Source organism: Mesoplodon mirus, assembly GCF_964341445.2.
Source record: "Mesoplodon mirus genome assembly, chromosome: 19".
Classification (NCBI taxonomy): Eukaryota; Metazoa; Chordata; class Mammalia; order Artiodactyla; family Ziphiidae; genus Mesoplodon; species Mesoplodon mirus.
The window spans coordinates 52,255,075-52,279,392 of NC_138995.1; the positions used below are offsets into that span (position 1 = coordinate 52,255,075).

General features: G+C 46.8%; 2 protein-coding genes across 6 annotated transcripts in view; both read right to left on the reverse strand.

Annotated features, from left to right (window-relative positions):
• Positions 1 to 4,526, reverse strand: part of LOC309795438 (F-box only protein 17) — a 28,504-nt gene extending 23,978 nt beyond the window's left edge. For 2 of the 5 annotated variants that reach the window (XM_082607782.1, XM_082607784.1), the window contains exon 1: positions 4,224 to 4,345. The gene's annotated coding sequence lies outside the window, so the exon portion shown is untranslated. Of the gene's footprint in view, positions 1 to 4,207 lie in introns of all 5 variants that reach the window. The other 3 variants (XM_082607783.1, XM_082607785.1, XM_082607781.1) reach the window with 3 other exon arrangements.
• Positions 4,204 to 21,430, reverse strand: LOC309794781 (F-box only protein 27-like; the record flags this gene model as incomplete). Its single annotated transcript, XM_082606669.1, has 6 exons — positions 20,771 to 21,430; positions 20,359 to 20,454; positions 18,714 to 18,849; positions 17,915 to 18,043; positions 4,558 to 4,580; positions 4,204 to 4,462 (listed from the first exon to the last, which is right to left on the reverse strand). Exons 1-6 carry the CDS (start codon positions 21,199 to 21,201, stop codon positions 4,204 to 4,206), a joined length of 1,074 nt encoding a protein of 357 aa, XP_082462795.1. The 5' UTR covers positions 21,202 to 21,430.
• Between the last annotated feature and the right edge of the window lie 2,888 nt (positions 21,431 to 24,318).

Here is a 24,318-nt window from a genome sequence, read left to right on the forward strand (position 1 = left end):
GTCATTGTTAACAGTGACCCCTATCACTTCCAAAATTCCCTGGTTTAGGTAATAAATTATATACTCACACCAGTGGTTCTGCTCTTAGAAAGTTAACAAACAAGCTAAACTAATCAATACTACTATGGATGTACACACATGTTAAAAGGTACTAACACCATATTTAAAAAAACCAAGCAGGGCGGCGAGCATTATAAAAGTCGGGACGCTGGTTCCCTCTGCGGGGATGGAGAGGGCTGCTAACCAGAGGCGCATCTGGGGGCTGGTAATGTTCTCCTTGTTGACCTGGGTGCTGGTTATATACTTTATAGTTATTTGTTAAACTGTACATGTATATTTTATGTACTTTTCTGTATGAGTGTTATATTTCGCCATTTAACAATTATTAGTGCTATCAGTGAACACCATGATTATTTAAGTCAAAGAAGGAAACAGTCACACTGCATCTTAGTGCAAATAATAGTTCATATTTGTCGACGCTTTCTTTGTGTAAGGCATCCTGAAAAATTCTTTACGTGCATCATCTCATTCCCTGGAAGCAGCACTGACATTTCTGGGGCATCACAGGGCTAGCCGGGGACATTGGTTTGGGGAACTGCTCGTGACAGCCTGCAGAGGAGTTGGCACTGGGGAGAGGTGAAATGTTGCCAGTTCCACGTTCAGTCAGCCCCGGGTTAGCCCCAGCCCTAATTCAAACTTCTTCGTGAATTTGGGCATATGGCTTTCCCTCTCTAAGCGTAGATTTCCTATCTGGAAAATGGGAAATGTGCAGGTCCACATCTCCTGTCCACAATCCCTAAATCCAAAAGCTCTGCAAACCAAGTCTTTCACAGACCCATTTGGTGGCAGAGCTGCCTGGAACTGATGGAAGGTTTTATTTATGATATGAACTTGCATTTCACTGAAGAAATATCCGTGTGTTTGATTATCCTCCAGCCCCACTAGGAATCTTATCTAATATACAGGATGGTTCCTTATGGCTTGCCTCATATTCACTTCCCAAATGCATTGGGCCTCAAAAGTTTTGGCTAAGACACTGTGGACTTGTAGTTACCTCTCACTTCTCATGGTGATGGGGAAATTCAGTGAGATCAAGGCCTGGCCCTCGACAAGTGTTAGCTGCCATTGTGAACGTTGTGACTATGATTAGCACTTAAGTCCATCTATGGGACTGGAGTCTGTGGCTGTACCTCCTTATGTCAGAATCAAGCAGCCACTGAAACCATGACTGGAGGAACGTGGGCTACGGGGATCCGTGCTTAGGGAGTAACGAAACACAGCAGGACGTGAAACTGCACCAATGGCAAGGTCAGAGCCATTCAGTGAATTTAGAAAAGGCAAAAGGAAATGGCAAGTTTGGGACTTGCCTGGTGGCGCAGTGGTTAAGAATCCGCCTGCCAATGCAGGGGACACGGGTTCGAGCCCTGGTCTGGGAAGATCCCACATGCCGCAGAGCAAATAAGCCCGTGCGCCACAACTACTGAGCCTGAGCTCTAGAGCCCGCGAGCTACAACTACCAAAGCCCACGCGCCTAGAGCCCATGCTCTGAAACAAGAGAAGCCACTGCAATAAGAAGCCCGCACACCGCAATGAAGAGTAGCGCCCACTCGCCACAACTAGAGAAAGCCCGTGTGCAGCAGTGAAGACCCAACGCAGCCAAAAATAAATAAATTAAATTTTAAAAAAAGAAAATGGCAAGTTCAAAATCTATCTCCAGGAAAAAAAAAGGAGTAGAAGGAAGGGCCCAAGAGCAGTGATGTTGTTATAAGTAGTTATTCCCAGGTGAGCAGACCATGGTAGTTAAGAAAAATCCTTCACAAAATACTAACAGCTAATGTTAACTGCACACTAACTGCTCTAGGCATGTGGAAAGTGCTTTACAAGATCTCACAGAAGGCTCAACAACAACCTCATGAGGCAGGCGCTATTTTTCAGCTGGGGAAACTGAGGCCTGGAGGAGGGAAGCAAACGACCCAAGGTCGCCTGACAAGCAAGGTGGCAGGTCGGGGATTTGAACCTCAGGGTGGAGGACTCCAGGGTTTGTGCCACTGTGCATGTCTTCATCTCTGAGTCTCTATACTGTCTTAATTTATTTACATCAAATTTTACCATAAAAATGTCACCGTACAGAAAAGTTGAAAAAAATAGTTAAAACGAATATCTCAGTGTGTTCCATATTTTGCCATATTGGCTTTCTCTCCCTCCCTCTCTTTTGATGAACTGTTTTTTGTTCTTGTTTTTGTTTTTGATGGTCTTGAACCACGTGGCATTTTATTTGAATTGCATTTTACATTTTCTGTCTTAGTATGTTGTGACTCCAGAGGACTAGCTACTGTTGCCAAGGCAAGATGACTTTGGGTAACTTCAGGGATCCATAGGGGTTTTTGTTTTTTAAATTATTTTTTATTGGAGTATAGTTGATTTACAATGTCTCTTTTGATGAACTATTAAACATGCATCTTCTAAGAAAGAATAAGGACCCTCTATAAGTCTATAATAACACTTAACCCACTAAGAGAAATCCATTCTACCATCTAATCTTCACTCCATGAACACTTTTTCCCATTGTCCCAAGGTCTTCTGGAGCTGTATCTTCCTAACAAAGATGGGGTTCACACACTGCTGGGGGTGCTCATGTCTCTCTAATCTCTTTTAATCTAAAACACTGCCCCTGCCTTTTCCATTTTTCTTAAAGAGATTATATTTCTTTTATCATAGGAAAAAACTAAGGCAGACTTTTCTATTTGATTTGTGAACCATATGTATAACTTGACTGGATTGAAAAATTAGCATTTAAATAAATATAAAAACTTTAGTAAAAATATTTTAGGGACTTCCCTGGTGGCACAGTGGTTAAGACTCCACACTCCCAATGCAGGGGGCCGGGTTCGATCCCTGGTCAGGGAACTAGATCCCACATGCATGCCTCAACTAAGAGTTCGCATGCCACAACTAAGGAGCTCGCAAGTCGCAACTAGGACCCAGTGCAACCAAACAAATAAATTAAAAATATATATATATATATATATTTTTTTTTAAGTAGATTCCTCAGCCAGACCATACAAAAATGGGAGTCAACAGATTATATACATATATATATAACAAATATATATATAGTTATATACAGATATATTTAATGGAACAAGAAAACAAAAGTTTACAAAAATTATTTCATGTTACAAAAGTGCCAATAGAGAAACTAAAAGGAATGTCATGATTATATAGGAAGGAGGGAAACCGTGGAGATGATGAAAGCTGTCTCCATCTATTTTTAGCAAAGGATTAACAGACATTGTCTCAAAGTTGATAAACTAAGAAATAACAATGGAAGAATTTGCTTTAAAAATTTGGAAGTAACTACCAGAGTAATAAAAAGCAGAGAAAGGTTTAAAACCATGCACCACGGATCACAAGTTACTTTTGCCATTTCTGAATAGTAATTTAATTACAAAGTTTTAAAATTGGCTGCGGGGGAGGGTGCGCTGTTTAAACGATTGATATTTCATGCAAAGCTTTGTCCTGTTTGTCTTTTGTTCTTGTGTTACTGGGACATTTAAAAAATTGTTATTATTTATTTTAAAAGTAGGTTGGTAATATTGTAAATTTGAATATTGGTAATATTCAAAATAGTGGGTAAACAGCTGCTGTCTAAAGTTGAAGGATCAAGATTCGGAGCGTTAACAAATATTACTGAACTCTGCAAAAGTTAACTTAGAACAAAATTTAAATTGGGTGGAGCGGCCGCAGCTAAAAACATACTGTGCCCAAGTTGCTAAGTCGAGAAACAGCGCTCTAAGATCTTCTGATTCACAGATTTTTCTGCCAGTCAGAGGAAACAAAAACCAGAATTGGTAAAAAGTGGTCTGGCCTTTCACCAGCTGCTGCGAACACGTGTTGGTCGGGTACGTTTCGGAGGGGGATTTATTTAATGGTGGCCTCCGCGGGCCAGCAGCCGAGCGAAGAGGCGAGGGCTTTAGAGGGCTGCTTTTAGCAAAGCCCTTTCCGAGCGATCTGGGGCTTTCAAACGTGCGATTGTGTAACTCTGGACTTAAAGGGGCAGAAGCTGGCTGGGGCAGGCCGGGAAGGGGCACTAGGGCGCAGGACTCTCGGGACACGCCCCTCCGGGCAGGGCCTGGGGCGGAAATCCTTCCCGGGGCGCCTCAGCCGCGAGTGGGGACGGGACACCGGTCCCGACCTGGGTCCCTACCTGTCCCGGCGCTCACCTGGCGGCCTGCTCGGAGGCGGCGGCGGGCTAGGATCCCCTTCCCCACCCTGCTCTGAGAGGCAGTCGGGGGGCTCCCCGGGAACGGCCCCGCCCAGGGAGCCCCGGGACCCGCGCTCTGGGCAGTCGGTCCTCTCCGGGGCGGACGGCTGTGAGATCCCGCGGGCGGGCGGCTGCGCGAAGCCGGAGCGAGGGAGGGGCGGGATCTGGGAGGCTGTAGGCGCCGGGAGGAGGGCCCAGCTGCCGCAAGGCTGGAGGGGAGGGGATCCAGCCCCCGCCCTCGTGCATCTCGGGGCCCGCTCCTCTGAGAGTCTACATTTTCTCCACGTGGTTACGTGCTGCCCAGGCGCCCGGCGATCTGAGACCCGGGTTCCCCGGAGCTTAGCGCAGGCACCTCCGGTGGGCGAGTCCCACCTCCCGGGGAGCCTCCCTCCGTGGGAATGATCCCAGCTGCCCCCACTCCCCCCAAATCCTGTCTTTCCTTCCTTTTCCCGCCACCTGCCTACAACCGCCTCGCCATTCACAACATCTCTCCCACCATCTGTCAACTTCTAGTAAATGGCCGAGCCGTGACTTCGACCCTGGGCTTGGTGTGAAACACTTGGATAGAAGCTTCTATCCACAGGGATTCTCTCGAATTTACATTGTGTCCCCAGGGTGGTAGTGTCTCAGAAGCCCAGCCTTGTTCTTAAGTTGAGCCTCTCTGCCACACATACTTCTCTGGGGCGACAACCTTGGCGCTCCTACATTAGAAATCTGCCCCCTCCCCTAAACTGCAGACAAGGATACAACCTGGGCGCTCCCATGTTAGAAACCTGCCCCCTCCCCTAAATTGCAGACAAGGTAATTAATCCGAGGTTCACAGTAAGGATGGGGCCAAGGCCCATTTCTCTCTTGACCTCTGCCCTTGGCCCTCCACAGCTTCTTCGGATTGCCCTATACTGCGCAAGGAACCTCAAGGACTGAACTTGGCCTCCCCAGAGCCAGTCTTCTGAGCTCCAGGCCTCCCACAGCCTAGGAAATCATCACCAGTGCCAGTTACCCCAGCGCTCACTCATTGTGGGCACTCTGAACACGTCTCTGTACTTAGTAGAGCGTAGGTTCTTCTGTCTCCCGGCAGAGAGACTTCAGGGAGAGGCAGAGTGGCAGGTAAGAAGAGTTTACAGTATTAGGACACTTGTGAGACCTACAAGCCGGTGGGCAAGGGAGTGCCACACCTGGAGAACTTAGTGAGCTACAGTTTTATAATCAAAGGAAAAGTGGAGAGGGGGAGAAGGCCACCTTATTCTTCATTCTTGAGTAGATGGTGAGCTTCCATCATCAGCTCCTCCTCCATGTCAGGTGGGGGAGTTTTCTTGTCCCTCCATGGTCAAGCCGGGACTGTCATGGCGCAATGGAAATGAGCAAAAAGGCGGTAACGTATGCTAAAAAAATGGTAAATCATCTCAGGGTTCAGTATAATGTCACCCTTTCCTTATATTTTTGTTTTCAGTGTGCCCAGAGGAGCATGTCCTAGGAATCATTAATCTACGGAGCTCACTGGGCAAGACATGGGTCTCATGCCACCATCGTTTTACTGTTTTGGGGCATGTCTCATGCTTCTGTTGCATAGTTTTGTTGCTAAGCGAGCCTGCTTGGTTTTGTAGTTAAGCAAACATGCTTTCCTGAGTGATCATTAACTTACAGGGGTCTCCCATACTTTTTTCTCTACTTAAAATCCCCTAGTGGGATTAATTAATCACCTACTTTGTCCCTTTACTCTGTCCCTATCAACTATGCTAAATGCTTTATATGCATTATTCCATGGACACCTCTCCTGAGAAACTGAGGCCCAGAGCTACGTAGGCTTTTCACGAGGTGCAAGTCACTGGCTTGGTGGTCACAGAGGAAAGGGTTTAAGCCTCGGTTCCCCAGGTCCCCTCCGCCGGAAGCCTCAGAAAGGCACCACAACGCCATCGTGAGGACGGCGTGAGGTCCGTGGCTGCAGCGCACAGTAAATGTCAGCTCTCATTATTTGTACCATCTGCTTTTCAAAGCATTTTCTGCGGTGGGTTGTAAAATTGTTGTATTATTGGTAGTGTTTATAGTACCGATCCACACACAGTCCCTTATCTGAAAGGCCTAGGACTAGATGGTTTGGATTCTGGATTGTTTATTTTTTATTTTTCAAATTTAGAAGGCAGTAGAACGCATATAACATATATACAGCATTCTGCAGTATTCCCAGCAGGATCAGGGCAGCATTCCATGATCATGTGATATTTCTGCGTTAAATCGTGTGTAGAAAGAACTACTTAGTGGAATAGTTATGAATACCTGATGTCAGTTCAGTCAGGTCTTATTGCTTGAAGAGATTGGGACCTAATTTATGAAGAAAGTTTGTGGGTAAGAAACTATAACAATGTTTTTAAGTTGTTATTGATTGATTGATTGATTGATTGATTGAGCCTCACGGCACAGCTTGTGGAGTCTTAGTTCCCCGACCAGGGATGGAACCCAGGCCCAGTGCAGGGGAAGTGAAGAGTCCGAACCACTGGACCTCCAGGGAATTCCCTATTTTTTAAAAAAAAAAAAACTTTATTTATTTATTTATTTATTTATTTTTGGCTGCGTTGGGTCTTCGTTGCTGCACGCCGGCTTTCTCTAGTTGCGGTGAGCAGGGGCTACTCTTCGTTGCGGTGCGCGGGCTTCTCATTATGGTGGCTTCTCTTGCTGCAGAGCACGGGCTCTAGAGTGCAGGGTCAGTAGTTGCGGCACACGGGCTTAGTTGCTCTGCGGCATGTGGGATCTTCCCGGACCAGGGCTCGAACCCATGTCCCCTGCACTAGCAGGCGGATTCTCAACCACTGCGCCACCAGGGAAGTCCCCCAGTTTTTTTTTTTTTCTCTCTTTTTTTTAATTGATAGCATTAAGCACCTGCTGTGAACCAGATGCAGGCTACATAGATTATGTAGGTTTACAGGCACTAAACGATTTATTTCAACACATAATACTGGTGTATTACAGATAAATGAGAAAAAACTCAGGGTATTCCCAATAAAATAATTGGATTATCAAAGGATGTTAAAACCATTGGTAAAAGGTTGTTGGAGAACAGTCCAGAATTATTACCCAGCAGATGACTTATTCACTAGGGGAAAAAATGTACCTACCTAGTGAGGGGTGCTGGGTTTTGGCAGACACCCTCTTAACCAAGTGATCAAATAATACCCTCAGTAGTGGGACAGCATGACATCAAGGGTCTCTTGATGTGACACCACCATAGGAAGTATACAAAATTGCCTAAGCAGAATTCTTGTTAAAAAAACAAATTAAACCTACATTTAATAATGAGAAAGCAATCAGTATTGAACACGCGGGATATACATAAGATAACTGGCCAGGACTTTTCAAAAAAGTCAGTATGAAAAACCAAAGGACTTCCCTGGTGGTGCAGTGGTTAAGAATCCGCCTGCCAATACAGGGGACACTGGTTCGAGCCCTGGTCCGGGAAGATCCTACATGCCACAGAACAACTAAGCCCGTGCACCACAGCTACTGAGCCTGTGCTCTAGAGCCCATGAGCCACAACTACTGAGCCCACACCCCACAACTACTGAACCTGCGTGCTACAACTGCTGAAGCCTGCGCACCTAGAGCCCGTGCTCCGCAACAAGAGAAGCCACTGCAGTGAGATGCCCACACACCGCAACAAAGTGTAGCCCCCGCTCAACGCAACTAGAGAAAGCCCAGTTCGTGCACCTTGATTGGGTCTTTTTTAAAATAAATAAATAAATAAATAAATAAATAAATTTATTTATTTATGGCTGTGTTGGGTCTTTGTTGCTGCTCACAGACTTTAGTTGCGGCAAGCGGGGGCTACTCTTCGTTGCGGTGCGCGGGCTTCTCATTGCAGTGGCTTCTCTTGATGCAGAGCACGGGCTCTAGGTGTGCAGGCTTCAGCAGTTGTGGCTCGCGGGCTCTAGAGCGCGGGCTCAGTAGTTGTGGCACATGGGCTTAGTTGATCCGTGGCATGTGGGATCTTCCCCGGGCCAGGGATCGAACCCATGTTCCCTGAATTGGCAGGCGGATTCTTAACCACTGCGCCACCAGGGAAGTCCCCTTGATTGCGTCTTGAATTGGTGATTTCCTTTGGGTTCTGTCTTGCTCGGGGCTGGTTTTCTTTTCCTGTCTGATGATCTAGCTTGTTCCCTGCCATTCTCAACTGAGGAGCAAGGCTGGTGTCTGGTAGGTGATGGGACTGTGCTTCCTGTTATAAATGTTGGACTGTTTTCCCGCCAGGTCTCAGGGTGAATGGGAGCTTTGTGTCTGGGTGTGGGGCTTGCTGCTGGGCTGGCCTCACATGTGGATGGTGAGAGACCAGAAGCCCCGCTTCCGGCTGCCCCTCCCCTCCTCCACAAGTGCCAAAATAGGACTGGCTTTTTCCAGAAGCTGACACCTAGCCTGGTCACCACCTCAGGCTGGCAGAGAGCTGGATCTCTTTAGGGAAGCGCCCTTCGGTTCTTGTTTTCCTGCCCATGAATGTTGTGTGGCCCGTGCCCTGGGGAAGAGGGGAGGAGAGGGTGCAGGAAGCATGGAAAAACTAAAATCTGAGCCTGCCTTGGCCATTTTTTCTCACTCCTGCGTACCTCCTACAACCTGGGTCATGCTGGGCTCCCTCTTCCCTGCAGTCCTGTCCTGAACGCGATGACCTCTTCACTCTGTTTCATATCCCCAAGCCTCTACCAGGTTTGTCTACCAGAAAAGTGTGGGAATCTCTTACATGTGGGTGGTCTCTGTAGTAGGCTGAATAAAGACCCCCTGAACATATCCATGCCCTAATCCTCGGGACCTGTGAATATTGCCGAATGTGGCACAAAATATTTTACAGACTTCTAACCTCCAGAACTGTAAAAGAATAACTTTTGTTGTGTTAAGCCATTGAGTTTATGGTCATTCGTTACAGCAGCAACAGGAAATGAATCCAGTCTCCTCCCCCATCCCTTTGCACTGTCAGCTGATTTCCTTTTTTATTCCATTACTTTATAGAAATGGGAGTGTATCATAACCTCTAAGGTGCTAAGACGGGGGGCTCTGGGTCAGACTTTATCTCCTGGTGACACCGCTGATTACTGAGTGACCCGACGCAGGTCACTTTGTCGTTTCACTGTGTTGTCATTTTCCTTGTGGTGTGAAGGTCAAACTGGATGACGCAGAAGTCGCCTCCAGCTTCTATCGGGCCTACAGATCTGTTTTTGTTTTTTGGGTTTTTTTTTGTGGTACGCGGGCCTCTCACTGTTGTGGCCTCTCCCGTTGTGGAGCACAGACTCCGGATGCGCAGGCTCAGCGGCCATGGCTCACGGGCCCAGCCGCTCCACGGCACGCGGGATCTTCCTGGACCGGGGCACGAACCCGTGTCTCCTGAATCGGCAGGCGGACTCTCAACCACTAAGCCACCAGGGAAGCCCTACAGATCTGTTTTGTTTAGCTTTCAGTGTTTTCAAGTTTCTCATTGTATTTATTTTGAATTGGATAATATATTTACATGGTATAAAAATTTTTAAGTATAAAAAAGGTTTCTAGGGCTAATCTCTCTTCTACCACTGCCCTCAGCTACTCCAGTTTTCCCCTCAATTCAGACATGTTCTTGCAGAGATTTTCTATACATGTACAAGGAATTATGCAGACACACACTCTCTTCAAATAAACAATAACATACCATATACTCCCTGTTTGACACTTTGCTTTTACCGTATAATATATATTTTTAAAATTCTTTTCCTTTATGGTTTATTACAGGATATTGAATATAGTTCTCTATGCTCTACAGTAGGACCTTGTTGCTTATCCATTCTATATATAATCGTTTGCATCTGCTAATCCCAAACTCCCAATCCATCCCTCCCCCACCTCCCCTCATTTAATATACTTTGATGATCTTTCCATATCATTACCTAGAGAGCTTCCTTATTTATTTACTTTTATGTATGGGGGTACCCCATGTTTTACTCTCATCCTTTACTGATGGAAATATAGGGTATTTCTAACATTTTGTTGTTACCAACAGCGCTGCCATATACAGTGTGTGTCATCATAGTATGTGTATATTTCTAAAAGTGGAACTGCTGGGTCACAAGACAGTGCATGGTTGTAATTTTAAAAAGGAACAATGACACGTGTTGCTGAGGGTGCAGGTAAATCGGAACCCTCATACACTGCTGCTGGTGAAAACAAAATGGTGTAGCTGCTTTGGACAACAATCTGACAGTTCCTCAAAAAGTTGAACTTAGAATTCCCATAAAGCCCGCAATTCCACTCCTAGGTATATACTGCAGAGAAAGAAAAACTGATCTCCACACAAAAACTTGTACACAAGTGTTCATAGCAGGATTATTCATAATAGCCAAAAGATGGAAACAACCCAAGTGTCCATTAATTAATGAATAGATAAGCATAATGTGATATTTCCATGCAACGGAATTATTGAAATGGGATTACTGAGCCAGAAAAAGAAATGAAGTATGGATACATGTTACCACAGGGATGAACCTTGAAATCCTGTTGATAAGTTAAAGGAGCCAGACACAGAAGGCCACATGCTGTACTGATTCCGTTTACATGGAAATGACCAGAATAGGCACATTTACAGAGGCAGAAAGTAGACTAGTGGTTGCCAAGGGCTGGGGAAATTGCAGAGAACGGGGAGATGGTAATGTTCTGGAATTAGATAGCGGTGATGATTGCACAAGATTGTAAATATACTAGAAACCACAGACTCGAACACTTTAAAGTGATTAATTGTTTTGTTATGTGAATTCTATCTCAATAAAAAAGTGATACTTGGGCTTCCCTGGTGGCGCAGTGGTTGAGAGTCCGCCTGCCGAGGCAGGGGACACGGGTTCGTGCCCCAGTCCGGGAAGATCCCACATGCCGCGGAGCGGCTGGGCCCGTGAGCCATGGCCGCTGAGCCTGCGCGTCCGGAGCCTGTGCTCCACAAGGGGAGAGGCCACAACAGTGAGAGGCCCGCGTACCGCAAACAAACAAACAAACAAACAAAAAAGTGATACTTATGAAAAAATATGTGCAGCATAAAATTTTCTTAGCTACTGCAGAATTACCCATTACTCACCAGTAATGTATGCAAGCAGCCATTTTTCCATGCTGCTGGATTTGCTGACAACCATGGGGCTTGCGTGTAAACAGGAATACTAACTAATCTTTGTTCTTTGATAAAATCGTTAAGCAGTTCTTCTTCTATATCAGAATTTCCTAACCAATTAAACTCTCCTTCCAAAGGCAATCACTTAAACCCTTCACAAGTCTAATATCAGATCTTTGCAAATGTTGTAAATACCTTAACGAATACATGAGGCAATTGTGTGATATTATAATGATTATAAAACTAATTACTTGTACTGACACCTGTCACAAATGTGCCGACACCATGGGTTTGAATTTGTTTCTTTACGATGGCTGTTCCAATGTGTATTCTTCTTTCCTGTTGGAAGTATGAGTTTATTTGCCAATGTAAAGAGTCAGAGTTATCGCCTCAGAGCTTCTGAGGTTTTGGGTGGAGGTGGAGCCAGTTTCGGGATGGCCGATGATTCAGGACCAGTGAGGAGATGGGGGAGCACCCACCACAGCAGCCCACTGATGTGGTCTTTCCTCAAGACTGTCCACGGTATTGGCTCTGAACAAGCAGATAGGCTGGCACTCTTTGTTCTGAGCAGGATCTGTTTCTTTCTCTTCCTTTTTTAAATATTTATTTGGCTGCGTCAGGTCTTGGTTGCGGCACGCGGGCTCTTCACTGTGGCGTGTGGGCTTAGTTGCCCCGCAGCATGTGGGATTCTAGTTCCCCAACCAGGGGTTGAACCCGAGTCCCCTGCATTGGAAGGTGGACTCTTAACCACTGGACCACCAGGAAAGTCCCTGAGCAGGACCTGTTTCTATACAGTCAAATCCAAAGCCTTTCGTCAGTGTGGCTTAATAAAACCCCAACTTACATACTTTTAATATATATATATGTTTATTTATGTTTGGCTGCGTTGGGTCTTCCTTGCTGCGCGCGGGCTTTCTCTAGTTGCAGCGAGTGGGGGCTACTCCTCGTTGCAGTGCACGGGCTTCTCATTGCGCTGGCTTCTCTTGTTGCGGAGCACGGGCTCTAGGCACGTGGGCTTCAGTAGTTGTGGAACACGGGCTCAGTAGTTGTGGCTCGCGGGCTCTAGAGTGCAGGCAGTAGTTGTGGCGCACAGGCTTAGTTGCTCTGCGGCATGTGGGATCTTCCCGGACCAGGGCTCGAACCCGTGTCCCCTGCATTGGCAGGTAGATTCTTAACCACTGTGCCACCAGGGAAGTCCTTAACTGTTTAATTTTCTTTGGACACTCAACAGAAGCTTCTAAAAAGCAAAACCTTCCCAAGTACTTAACTCTTACAATAAATTACAAGAGTATCAAGATCTTTTAAATATTCTAGTACCATTTACTCTGTTTGAAAAATTCCCTTTCACATTTCAGTGACAAATTACAAGTCTAAAATAATGTATTACTCAATTACACACTTAAAGTTGGAAGACTTACATTTACAGGACACATTCGTCACATTTTCTCCTATGCCAAATTATCTTAAACATTTCAAATATATTAAATACCAAATATCCCAGATGATTCTTAAACATAACACAAAACTATTAATTCAGTGGGTTCACCTAACTTTCTCTCTTTTAATGCCCAGTTAGTTGTAAGCCTTCTTACAACTAACTGGGCATTAAAAGACACTCGTAAGGAAAAATTTACTAGTGAGGTGAGGTTGATTCTTGGCCAGGAATTTGGGACTGGAACAGGAGCTCTGACTTGCTGGTTATGAAAAAACCCACGGGGCCTTTTTTAAATAGCTACCAGAACAAAGCGGCTTCACAGGCTACCAAGTTCTTGTCCCCTGGGTTGCATCCCAGGTCGGGGTGTACCATTACCTGACATGTGTACAATTTCACAGCCAGTGAAATCAGAGGAAGTCTGCGGCACTAGCCGGGTTGTTCACATCTGGATTGGCATCAGCTGGTCTGTTGACTGCCCAGCTCTATTCTGCATTCTTTCCTAAGTCTCACTGTTGGGCCTGGCCATAACCCCTGGAGATAGTTAAATGATGTCCAGTGTGTGAATGGCATCATGTAGCATCCCTTTGCCTGGCTCTGCTCCTGGCCAAGCTGAAGTCAGGGCTGTGATCCAGAGATGAACAGGGATGTCTTAGAAGGTCCCACAGGGATTGGAGATCAGAGATTTGGAGATTGTCCCTGGGATGGATCAACGCCCACTACTATGTCAATGGAATGGCAGTGTGACGAGGGTACAACCAGCCTGGAATTAACCACCCTGGGTGTGGGGGAAGCAGCTGAGCTCAGATTGTTTTTGTTTTTGTTTTTGTTTTGGAGGTGCCATGTGGCTTAGGGGATCTTAGTTCCCTGACCAGGGATTGAACCCGGGCCACTGCAGTGAAAACGCTGAGCCCTAACCACTGGACCGCCAGGGAATTCCCTAGGTTCAAATTCTTAAAAACCCCAGAGGCCCCATGGCCTGGAGGAGGGGATGCAAGGGGCCGACGTGGAGGAAGATCAGAGGTCGGGCTCTTGGGGGGGTGCTGGAGGGGGACAGTGGAAGGATGGCAGGATGCTGGCCAAGTGAATTCACAGCCCAGCCAAGAGGGGGTGAGGAGGCAAATCAGTCAGCCTGGACATGAGCACCTACTGCATGCAGCACCTACTATGTGCGGGGCGCCTTCCTGGGTCCTGCTGTCTCCAAACTAGATGAATCATAACTGAGGTGAGAGGTAATCCTGCCCGGGACCAGAGCCAGGTGGTGGCAGAGATGGGGCCGATTTTGCATGTATTTTGAAGGGCTCCAGAGCACGTGGGCTTAGTTGCCCCATGGCATGTGGGATCTTAGTTCCCAGACCAGGGCTCAAACCCGTGTCCCCTGCATTGGTAGGTGGATTCTTAGCCACTGGACCACCAGGGAAGTCCCGGATTGAAATTTTTTATGATTGTTTAAATATTAAAATAAGGATGCTGCTAAGTGTTCTACGAACCCCAGAACAGCCCCTTATGGCCAAGGATTATCCAGGCCAAAATGGCAGTAGTGCTAAGGTTAAGAAACCCTGCCCTAGAGACACTTGTGCCCATGACCTCAGAGGCATGTACGAGAACGTTCATTGCAGCAGTGAGTAACAATAGTCACCAAACTGGAGACAACACGCATGTCCGTCAAGAGTGGAACAGATGCACATACTGTAGTTTATTCACATAATAAACAAAATTAACAGGCGATAGCTATTTCATCAAAATGGGTGAATCTCACTTCGATGCTGAATGAAAGAAGCAGGTCACAGAATACATGCTGTATAATTCAAAAGCAAAGATATATATATATATATGAAATACATAGATACAAAACACTAAACACACACACACACACACATACACACACACACACACACACCAAGAGATTATTACCAAAAATCGAGATGTTGATGATCTCTGAGTAAGCTGGAAGGGGAAAGATGGGGCAGGACCCACAAGGGGCTTCTAAGGCACTGGCAATGTTCTATTCCAGAACTTAGTTGGTGGACACATAAATATTTATTTTATTTTTGTTTAAAAATAAACACACATGGGACTTCCCTGGTGGCACAGTGGTTAAGGATCCGCCTGCCAATGCAGGGGACACAGGTTCGAGCCCTGGTCCAGGACGATCCCACATGACGTGGAGCAACTTAAGCCCATGCGCCACAACTACTGAGCCTGCGCTCTAGAGCCCTCGAGCCACAACTACTGAAGCCTGTGCACCTAGAGCCGGTGCTCCGCAACAAGAGAAGCCACCCTAATGAGAAGCACGTGCACAGCAACGAAGAGTAGCCCCTGCTCGCCGCAACTAGAGAAAGCCTGTGTGCAGCAACGAAGACCCAACACAGCCAAAAATAAATAAATAAATAAATAAATAAATAATAAACACACATAACATCCACATTTTTGACACGTAGGGTTTCCTAGGAAACAGACTTTGAGGTAGAGATTTGCAGCCCAAACAGCTGGTTTCTGGGAAGAGCTCTCTGGGGCAACATTTATAAGGAAGAGAGGAGGCGGGAAAGGCACAGGGAGAAGTTGATGTGGTTGCAGCAGGGCCTCAGTCCATCCTACAGGGAAACTGGAGTGGGATGGCCTTCTGGGTTGTCCCTAATTGAGTCATGGAGCCAGGCTTTTTTATTTTATTTTATTTTATTTTTTATTTTGGCTGTGCAGGATCTTCATTGTGGGATGTTTAGTTGTGGCATGTGAGATCTAGTTCCCTGACCAAGGATCGAACCTGGGCCCCCTGCACTGAGAGCATGGAATCTTACCCACTGGGCCACCAGGGAAGTCCCTGGAGCCAGGGTTTTGTCCCCTCATTGACCAGACATGGAATATGGGCTGCCCCTAGGAAAGGGACATAAGCTTAAGCGAGATGGTTCTCTTCAGCTGAGGGCGTTGCCCAGACAGACGCTCAGCTCTAAGCCATCAGCTGCCAACACCCCTGATAGCTGGTGGAAAGAATTCCTCCATCCTGAAGAGGGGATTCGGGTGGCATATCATAGCAACCAGTCCACTTTCCTACCTATGACAATTTCACATCAAAAAAAATTTTTTTAATCTACTAATGTGACACACCATATTATCAAATTAAGGGAGATGAAACATTAGATGGAGTTCAACACTCATTTATAACAAAACCTTTGTGACCAAGTAGAGGTAAAAGGGAAGCATCAGCGTGATATAAGGACCCCACTGGAAACCTTAAAAATATCCAAGTTAATTAGAAAACTTCCCTGTAAAAAACAAAAACGAAATTTCAGCCAGTCTGCTGGATTAAAGATCAACATACAAAAATATCATTAAGACTCCTCTAATAATAGCAATGACCAATTAGAAAATATAATTCTTAAAAAAGTTTCCATTCTCTTTTTTTTTTTGCGGTACGCAGGCCTCTCACTGTTGTGGCCTCTCCCGTTGCAGAGCACAGGGTCGGGACGCGCAGGCTCAGCGGCCATGGCTCACAGGCCCAGCTGCTCCGTTGCATGTGGGATCTTCCCGGACTGGGGCACAAACCCGTGTCCCCTACATCGGCAGGCGGACTCTCAACCACTGCGCCACCAGGGAAGCCCAAGCCCTTCCGTTATTTAATCAATGTGACCTTCATTATTCCAATGGTTTTATTGTAGTTATGTAGAAGAATGTCGGTATTTGTAGAAAATACACGTGAAAGGATTTTGCAGTGATGTTGATGGTGCATCAAGTTGGAAATGTACTAAATGTTTCGGGGGGAAAAGCTCTATATGTATAACTACAGTGTATCCTGTAAATGCCTGTCTCATATTCCTCATATCCAAATTCCTCCAGTTGACCTAAAAATATCCTCCAGAGCTAAATTGTCTGAACCAGTATCTACTCCAGGACCACACACTACATGTGGTCATGATTCTTAGGTCTGTTTCAACCTGTCACACTCCCCTTTTGATGATACTGGCAAAACACTGTCCCCAGTGGGTGTGTCCCATGTTTATACTGCAGGTGGGTGGGGCAGTTCAGGGTAGTTACATCAAAGGCAGCAGCAGGCTTCACCTGCATTACATCAGGAGACTGGAACTCCTTAGGGATCCTGCAGCAGTGAGGCTAGCCACGACCCCTGGACTGAGGTGGGGACAGCCGGATCCTGCTATTGCGTGGCTCTCTCTCACCTTCATCGTGACTAGAAGGTCACAAATGTGGTGTCACTGTGACACTGTACCCACATCCACCACCTGCCTAATGCTCTTAACCCTAATTGATAATCTCTGACTCCATGATTTCCTTATTAGGGCTTGGGAAACAGGGTGCTAACACTTCCATGCTCTCAGATGGAGAACACCTTCTATAGGTGTTTTCTGTACAATTTTCCCTCCTCAACTGGGAGAAATCCTTACTGTGAACCAAGTAGTCACCAATGCAGAAACATTGTATTTCTATTAAAAAGACATGAGATTGGCAAATATTGGCAAAATAATACCTTTATTACCTATGATTGGCAGATATATTTCTGACTTATTCTTTACATGTTTGAAAAGAATTTCAAAATAACAAAATAAGTTTATACACCATAAAATTCAGGGTAAGGCTGGACTCAGGGGACCACTTGATTTTTCACAGGGTGGGCAGAACCCTCTGTCTCCATACATTTTTTTGAGGTAGTTTGACTTTCAGCTCTGAGTCCTGATCCCAGTCTTGCAACGCCATGGGGTTAAGTTCACCACCCGTGGGGGCTGGAATTTTCTCAGCCATAGGAATGAACTTCTAGGAGACAAGGGTAGAGGGCTCTGGAGCTGAAACAGAGGGCCTGGTGTGGGTGGAGGGTGAGAAGCCCTCTCACGATCCAGTGTTTCCCTGTGCTTATCACTGCGTATGCACTCAGTAAAACAGGGGCTGCCTTAGAGCAGCAGCAGCCAGTAAATCTGATGGAGGAACTTTCTTATAGTAGCTTCCAGAATCTGAAGACAGGGCTCAGTAGGAACTTTGACCGGATCCAGGAGATCCCAGGATGCCAGGGAGCTACAAGCCTTTGATTACTAAGATGGCCCAGCCAATGGGCCCAGCTCCTGGGAGGCACGGTCAGGTAGTTTTCAAGGACAACCCTCGACTAGGACAGACAGACCTGCACGATGACACTGGAATTCGTCACAGAGACTCCATACTGCTCATTTCTGAACTCCAAGTCCCAGATGCAGCATTCAAAAGACACAAAGCGAACGCCCTTCTTGAGGTTGGAGAACACGTGGCTGACCTGTAGGAAGGAAAAGAGCTAAGCCTCATTGTGACATACGCTTCCTCTCAAAAGCTGAGTTGGGGTCCTCAGGCAGGTGGTATTTTCCATAGATGGCTGTGACAATGTCTCCACAGGTACTTCTAGAATCATGACACTCCTTATCCAAGGATAGAGTCTAATTCCTGTTCCCTTGAATCTGGGCAGGTTTCCTTGTAACCAAGAGTGTGGTGGAAATGACGCTGAGTGACTTTTGCTAAGTGACTTCCGAGGCTGGGTCAGAAAGGCAATGCAGCTTCTGCTGGTTTCTCCAGAAGCCTCATGGTGGAGGCTGGAGCCACCAAGAAGCAGTTGACTGCCCTAAAGCTGCCATGCTGTGAGGAAGCCCAAACTAGACCAAGCAGAGAGATCCCATGGCCAAGTTCTGAGACTAAACCAAGAGATGCTTGGCCAGCCACCAGCTGTACACACACTCACATCCTGCCCTGCCCTTCGGCCCCAGCCAGTGTCTGAAGGCAACTACATGAGAGAATGGAGCCAGAAGCACCCAGCAGAGCCCTACTCAAAGAAACCACGAGAGGTGATAAAATGAGTGCTGATGCTATTAAGCCACTATATTTGAGGGCAATTTTTTATGCAGCCATAGATTATCATAAGCCCCACTGTCCTTTCCCACACCCCAGAAACTCACCCGAGGAGAGACGCTGTTTATCCACTTCCAGATGGGAAAAGGCAAAGGAGAGAAATGATCCAGGATGGCCTGGTTGGCATCTAGAAGTTGGACAGTTAGCTGATATATACAGTCAGTTCCTTGTTGGTCGTTCCGCCTGTGGGAGAAGGGAGACCTTGAAGGCTGGACTTGCCATCCTATCCCTTTGGGGGTCTGCCTGCTTCACCTGAATGGCCTTCCCATGTGTGCAAGTACAAAACAGTTTTGTGATCCCCGGGACTGGCACCATTAGTGTCACTTAGGAGTTTGGGCCCTCTGCATACCCAATGAATCCATCTGCACTAAACTCTCTCCCCAGCTGGTCTGCATGCACATTCATTTCAGAAGTAATGACCTAAAGCCATGCTCTTCAGGGTACCTCCTCCCATATTATTTCTCACTCTATATTTCACTGGTGGCAAAAGATGTCATTTCCAATGTGTACAACGGTGATGTTTTAAGATACAATTTTCTTATTAGCCATTTACAAGGATCCAGAGGAATCTAGATAAATTGGTGATGGGATATCCAGCAATATTCAAAGACACAACATGCAATGTCCTTCAATGGTAAATGGATAGATTATGGTATACTCATGTAATGGAATATTAGAAAGCCATGAAAGTAAACTAACTGCAGCTACATACAATTATGGATGAATTTACAAATGTGTTATTGATTGAAAGAAGCGAGATACAAACTATATACTGTATGACTCAATATGTATTAAGTACCAAAATGGACAAGACTTATCTATGGTAAAAGAATTCAGGATGGTGCTACCCTTGGGTTGAAAGTGATGGGGAATGGTGCATGAGGGATGCTGAGGGTGGGGTTTGCTGGCAACATTCTGTTCTTGATTTAGTGAATGTATTCACTTCGTAATAATTCACTGAGTTGCACAACCAAAACATGTGCATGTTTTTTTTCTTTTTTCTTTTTTTTTTTTGCAGTACACGGGCCTCTAACTGTTGTGGCCTCTCCCGTTGCGGAGCACAGGCTCCAGACATGCAGGCTCAGCGGCCATGGCTCACGGGCCCAGCCGCTCCGCAGCATGTGGGACCTTCGTGGACCGGGGCACGAACCCGTGTCCCCTGCATTCCGCAGGCGGACTCTCAACCACTGCGCCACCAGGGAAGCCCAACTTTTGTTTTTAATTTAATCCTTTATCAAACGATTGTAGCATGGCTGTGTGGCTTTGAGCAATGGTGTACCAGTTGATTGTAATAATCAGTGACTCCCCAGTTTTGTCATACATCACCCAAAATATCTATAACACCCAATGTCTGGGTCACACTCTATACCAATTAAATAGAGTGTCTAGGCTGAGAGAGCCAGGCATCAACATCTGTGAGGAGTTTAGAGCCAACTACGAAGTTAAAGGGCACAATGTCAGCTAAGCCCGTGCGCCACAACTACTGAAGCCAGTGCGCCTAGACCCTGTGCTCCGCAACAAGAGAAGCCACAGCAATGAGAAGCCAGCGAACCACAACGAAGAGTAATCCCTGCTCTCCACAACTAGAGAAAAACCCACGTGCAGCAATGAAGACCCAACGCAGCCATAAACAAATCAACAAACAAACAAATAAATAAATAAATAATGTGCTGTTTTTATCATCACACTCACCAGTCAGAGACACAGATCTCAATCTTTCCACTGTCCAGAAGTTCCGGCCAGAAGCCCTCCTTCTCCAGGTCCAACACTTGCTTCTTGTGATATCCCCTAGGAAAGAGGGAGAAAGGTCAATGAGGACCAGGCAAGTACTCAACAACCTCCCTTGGGGAAGAGGGACATTCACCTGTGGGCAGACAGGAAGCTGGTCAGCACATAGGCACTAGGTATGACCTCCAAGTTTTCCTCCTCCGCCGCCCAGCCGTCTTCACTGCTCAGCACCGTCCATTTCAGGAAACCTTCTGTTAAATGAAAACGTTTTTCCCCAAGTTCTTTGCCATCCCACCCGCCCAGGGATAAGTCCCCTGGGGTTTCCCGTGGGGACCTGCACCTCCCGCTCCTCCCTTGGGATCCAGTTCCACCCCACCCACGGAGTCCAAGCGGCCCCCGCATCCGGCCCCTCCCACCTGCTTCCTTGAGGAGGACCCCTTTCCTGGGCTCCCCACCTTCGCCCTTGGGGTTCCGGAGGAGGTTGCGTCCTATGGGTTGGAGCTCGCAGAAGCGGCCCAGGACGCAGGGCCTGGGGTCGTCGGCGGGGGGCAGGCAGGTGCGGAGGACGGGTGACAGGGCAGCGTGGTCTCGGGCCAGGATGCTCAGCCACAGGGCCTGGCAGTCCACCAGGTCGCGCCAGCGCCTGCACACCCGGCGGCAGCGCCCGAGCAGCACGTGAGGGGGCACGTGGCTCAGCACCAACTCGAGCAGCTCCGTGGGCAGCTGGCCCAGACCCAGCGGCTCCTCGGGTTCAAGCTCCAGCGCGGAAACACCGACTAGCCCGTTCCTGGAAGCCGAGGCACCCATGGTCTCCTCACCAGGCTCGGCTGCCACTGTGGGAGAGCCAGTGTCAAAACGTCAGGGACCTGCAGCCATGACAGCCCCGCCCCTGCCAGCCACACCCAAGACTGTCACCCCCCAAAGCCCGTCAGCTGCCTCCCCATCCTCACCACCCCCAGCCCCATCCTCAAGTCCCCAGACTCCCAACCCGTCCTTGCCGGCGGACCACTGCAGCCCCCTGCAGCCAACCCCCTCTGTGGCCTCACTGACTCCTTGGAGTCCTACCCTGCATCTCGGCCAGTGCTCCTGGAAGGCTGGCCTTCGCCTTGTTTCATGTGCCCCCATCTCCAAGTCTGCCCTTTTTATAGGCCTGCTCCTCCCCAATACCCAGCACCACCCACACCCCTGCCCCTCCCCCTGCCCCACCTTACCTGTCTCCCCAGTCTCTGCCTGCCCCTCCCTTCTCACTGTCGTGTCCCCTCCTCCCTTCACCCTGCACCAATTTACAAGCCAGCCCTTCCCATCTTCCCACCCCCCCACCCCGCCGTATTCTCTAGATACCCCCTCCATCGGACTGTATTTGGACTGGGGGGTTAATATGGAACCGAATGCCACACGGAAGATTTTGTCGGACATTTATCAATTCAAATGTTCTAGAAATTATATGAAGTTTCTAAAATTTGAAATATCCTGTTATGTGGTCAGTCGTAATTCTAGTTATTATCTTAAAATGTTGTATGTCACAGAAACAGCCAGATTTCCTTGACAATTGCATGGTAATCGGTCTTCAACCATGCTTTTTAAGTCTTTTGTCATTCATAGACAGTTATTGTCTTACGCTGATGCGTTTACAAACATGCTTGTAGAGGACTTGCTTTTACACTACAAAACTAAATTAGACTTGGTAGCAAAGGGACTTTCACTTTGTATGATGGTTATTGCAGAAATGACTCTCTTATTTATTTTTATTTATTTATTTTTGGCTGCGTTGGGTCTTCCATTGCTGCGCGCAGGCTTTCTCTAGTTGCCGCGAGTGGGGGCTACTGTTCGTTGCGGTGCGTGTGTTTCTCACTGTGGTGGCTTCTCTTGTGGAGCACGGCTCTAGGCGGGTGGGTTTCAGTAGTTGTGGAGCCCCGGCTTAGTTGCTCTGCGGCATGTGGGATCTTCCCGGACCAGGGATGGAATCCGCGTCCCCTGCATTGGCAGGCGGATTCTTAACCACTGCGCCACCAGGGAAGTCCCAGGAATGACTTCTATGGAAGGCTTCTGAGGAAGTGGTAATAGGGTCTCCTTTAACTGTCTCCCCATCAGTTGAGTCTCTTCTAAACTCTCAGCACGCTCAGCACAATTCAATAAGCCAACTAACTTCTTATGAAGTATTGTTGCTTTCTGCACCTAATACTACCCTGGTTTTCCTTTTTCTTTTCTTTTTTTTTTTTTTTTTGGCTGCGCCGTGACAGACTTTTAGTTCCTGACCAGGGATCGAACCTGGGTGTCCGGCAGTGAAAGCACCAAGTCCTAACCAGGGAATTCCCTGGGAATTCCCAGTATTACCTGGGTTTGATGTAATAATGTTAATCTTGCAACTTTGCTTCCAGCATCACAGCAAGAAAAAAATCATGATTGCATTTTGTTAACAGATTATATTCTTACTCCCAGGAATGACTTACAAGAAGTACCTGTTGATAGCACTGATGTAATTAGATTTACAGATGGGTCGTACTTAAGGGATGAGCAGGGACATTACCGAGCTGGATATACAATAACGCCCACAGTGGACATAATTGAAAGCTCTTATTTACCAGAAACGAAGTCAGCACAACATGCCAAATTAATTTCCTTAACTCCAGGATGTCAATTAGTTAAAGACCAGGTAACAAATACTTATACTGACAGTTACTATGCTTTTGTAGTGGTACACAACTTTGGAATGCCATGAAAACAATGAGGTTTTTAACAACTTCAGGGCAACCTATAAAAAAAATAGAAAACTGGGCTTCCCTGGTGGCGCAGTGGTTGAGAGTCCGCCTGCCGATGCAGAGGACACAGGTTCGTGCCCTGGTCCGGGAAGATCCCACATGCCGTGGAGCGGCTGGGCCCGTGAGCCATGGCCACTGAGCCTGCGCGACCGGAGCCTGTGCCCTGCAATGGGAGAGGCCACAACAGTGAGAAGCCCACGTACCGCAAAAAAAAAAGAAAGAAAGAAAACAGGATGCCTAGTTATTAATTGCTATATAACTGCCAAAGCAGTTAGTAATTATTAAAACACCAGGGCATTCCAAATCTGACACTACGGAAGCTAAAAGGAATCAGCTTGCTGATGCTGCAGCCAAACAGTTAGCTTTAAACATTCATCCTGTCCAGCCTTGAAAGTGTCCACCCTTCTCCATTAACCCTGCTCATCCAGTAAAAGATTCCTTTCTACAGGTTCAAAAAATCACCACTAATGAAGAGAAACAGATACAACAACAAAAAGGAGGTATTTTGATCCCACCACACAAATATGGTTTAGATATGATAAAACAAAACGAAACAAAACTTACAGTGTCTATTGAAGCCCAATTTGCCGATACTCCAGCATGTACATTCTTTACCCCATTGGGCATCTGAGAAAACGGTTTTATGGGGAAAACAATATTTTGGAAACTTTCACCCATGATGCTTCAAAGGAAACATATCACATTATTGGCAGACCTTATTGACATACTTAAAAAAAAATTGGGGGACTTCCCTGGTGGTTCAGTGGTAAAGAATCTGCCTTACAATGCAGGGAACACAGGTTTGATCCCTGGTTGGGGAACTAAGATCCCACATGCCGCGGGGCAGCTAAGCCCACGTGCCACAACTATTGAGCTCACGCACCTCAACTAGAGCCCGTGAGCCGCAAAGTACAGAGCCCACACACCCAGGAGCCTGCGCACCACAACTAGAGAAGAGAAAACCTGCATGCCACAACTAGAGAGAAACCCGCGCACCACAAGGAAGAGCCCGTGTGCTGCAGCGAAAGGTCCCACGTGCCTCAACAAAGATCCCGTGTGCCGCAACTAAGACCCAATGCAGCCAAAAATACATTAAAAAATAAATTAAATAAATAATAAATAAATCTTAAAAAAAATTGGGATCTACTTTTACAAAGAGCTCCCA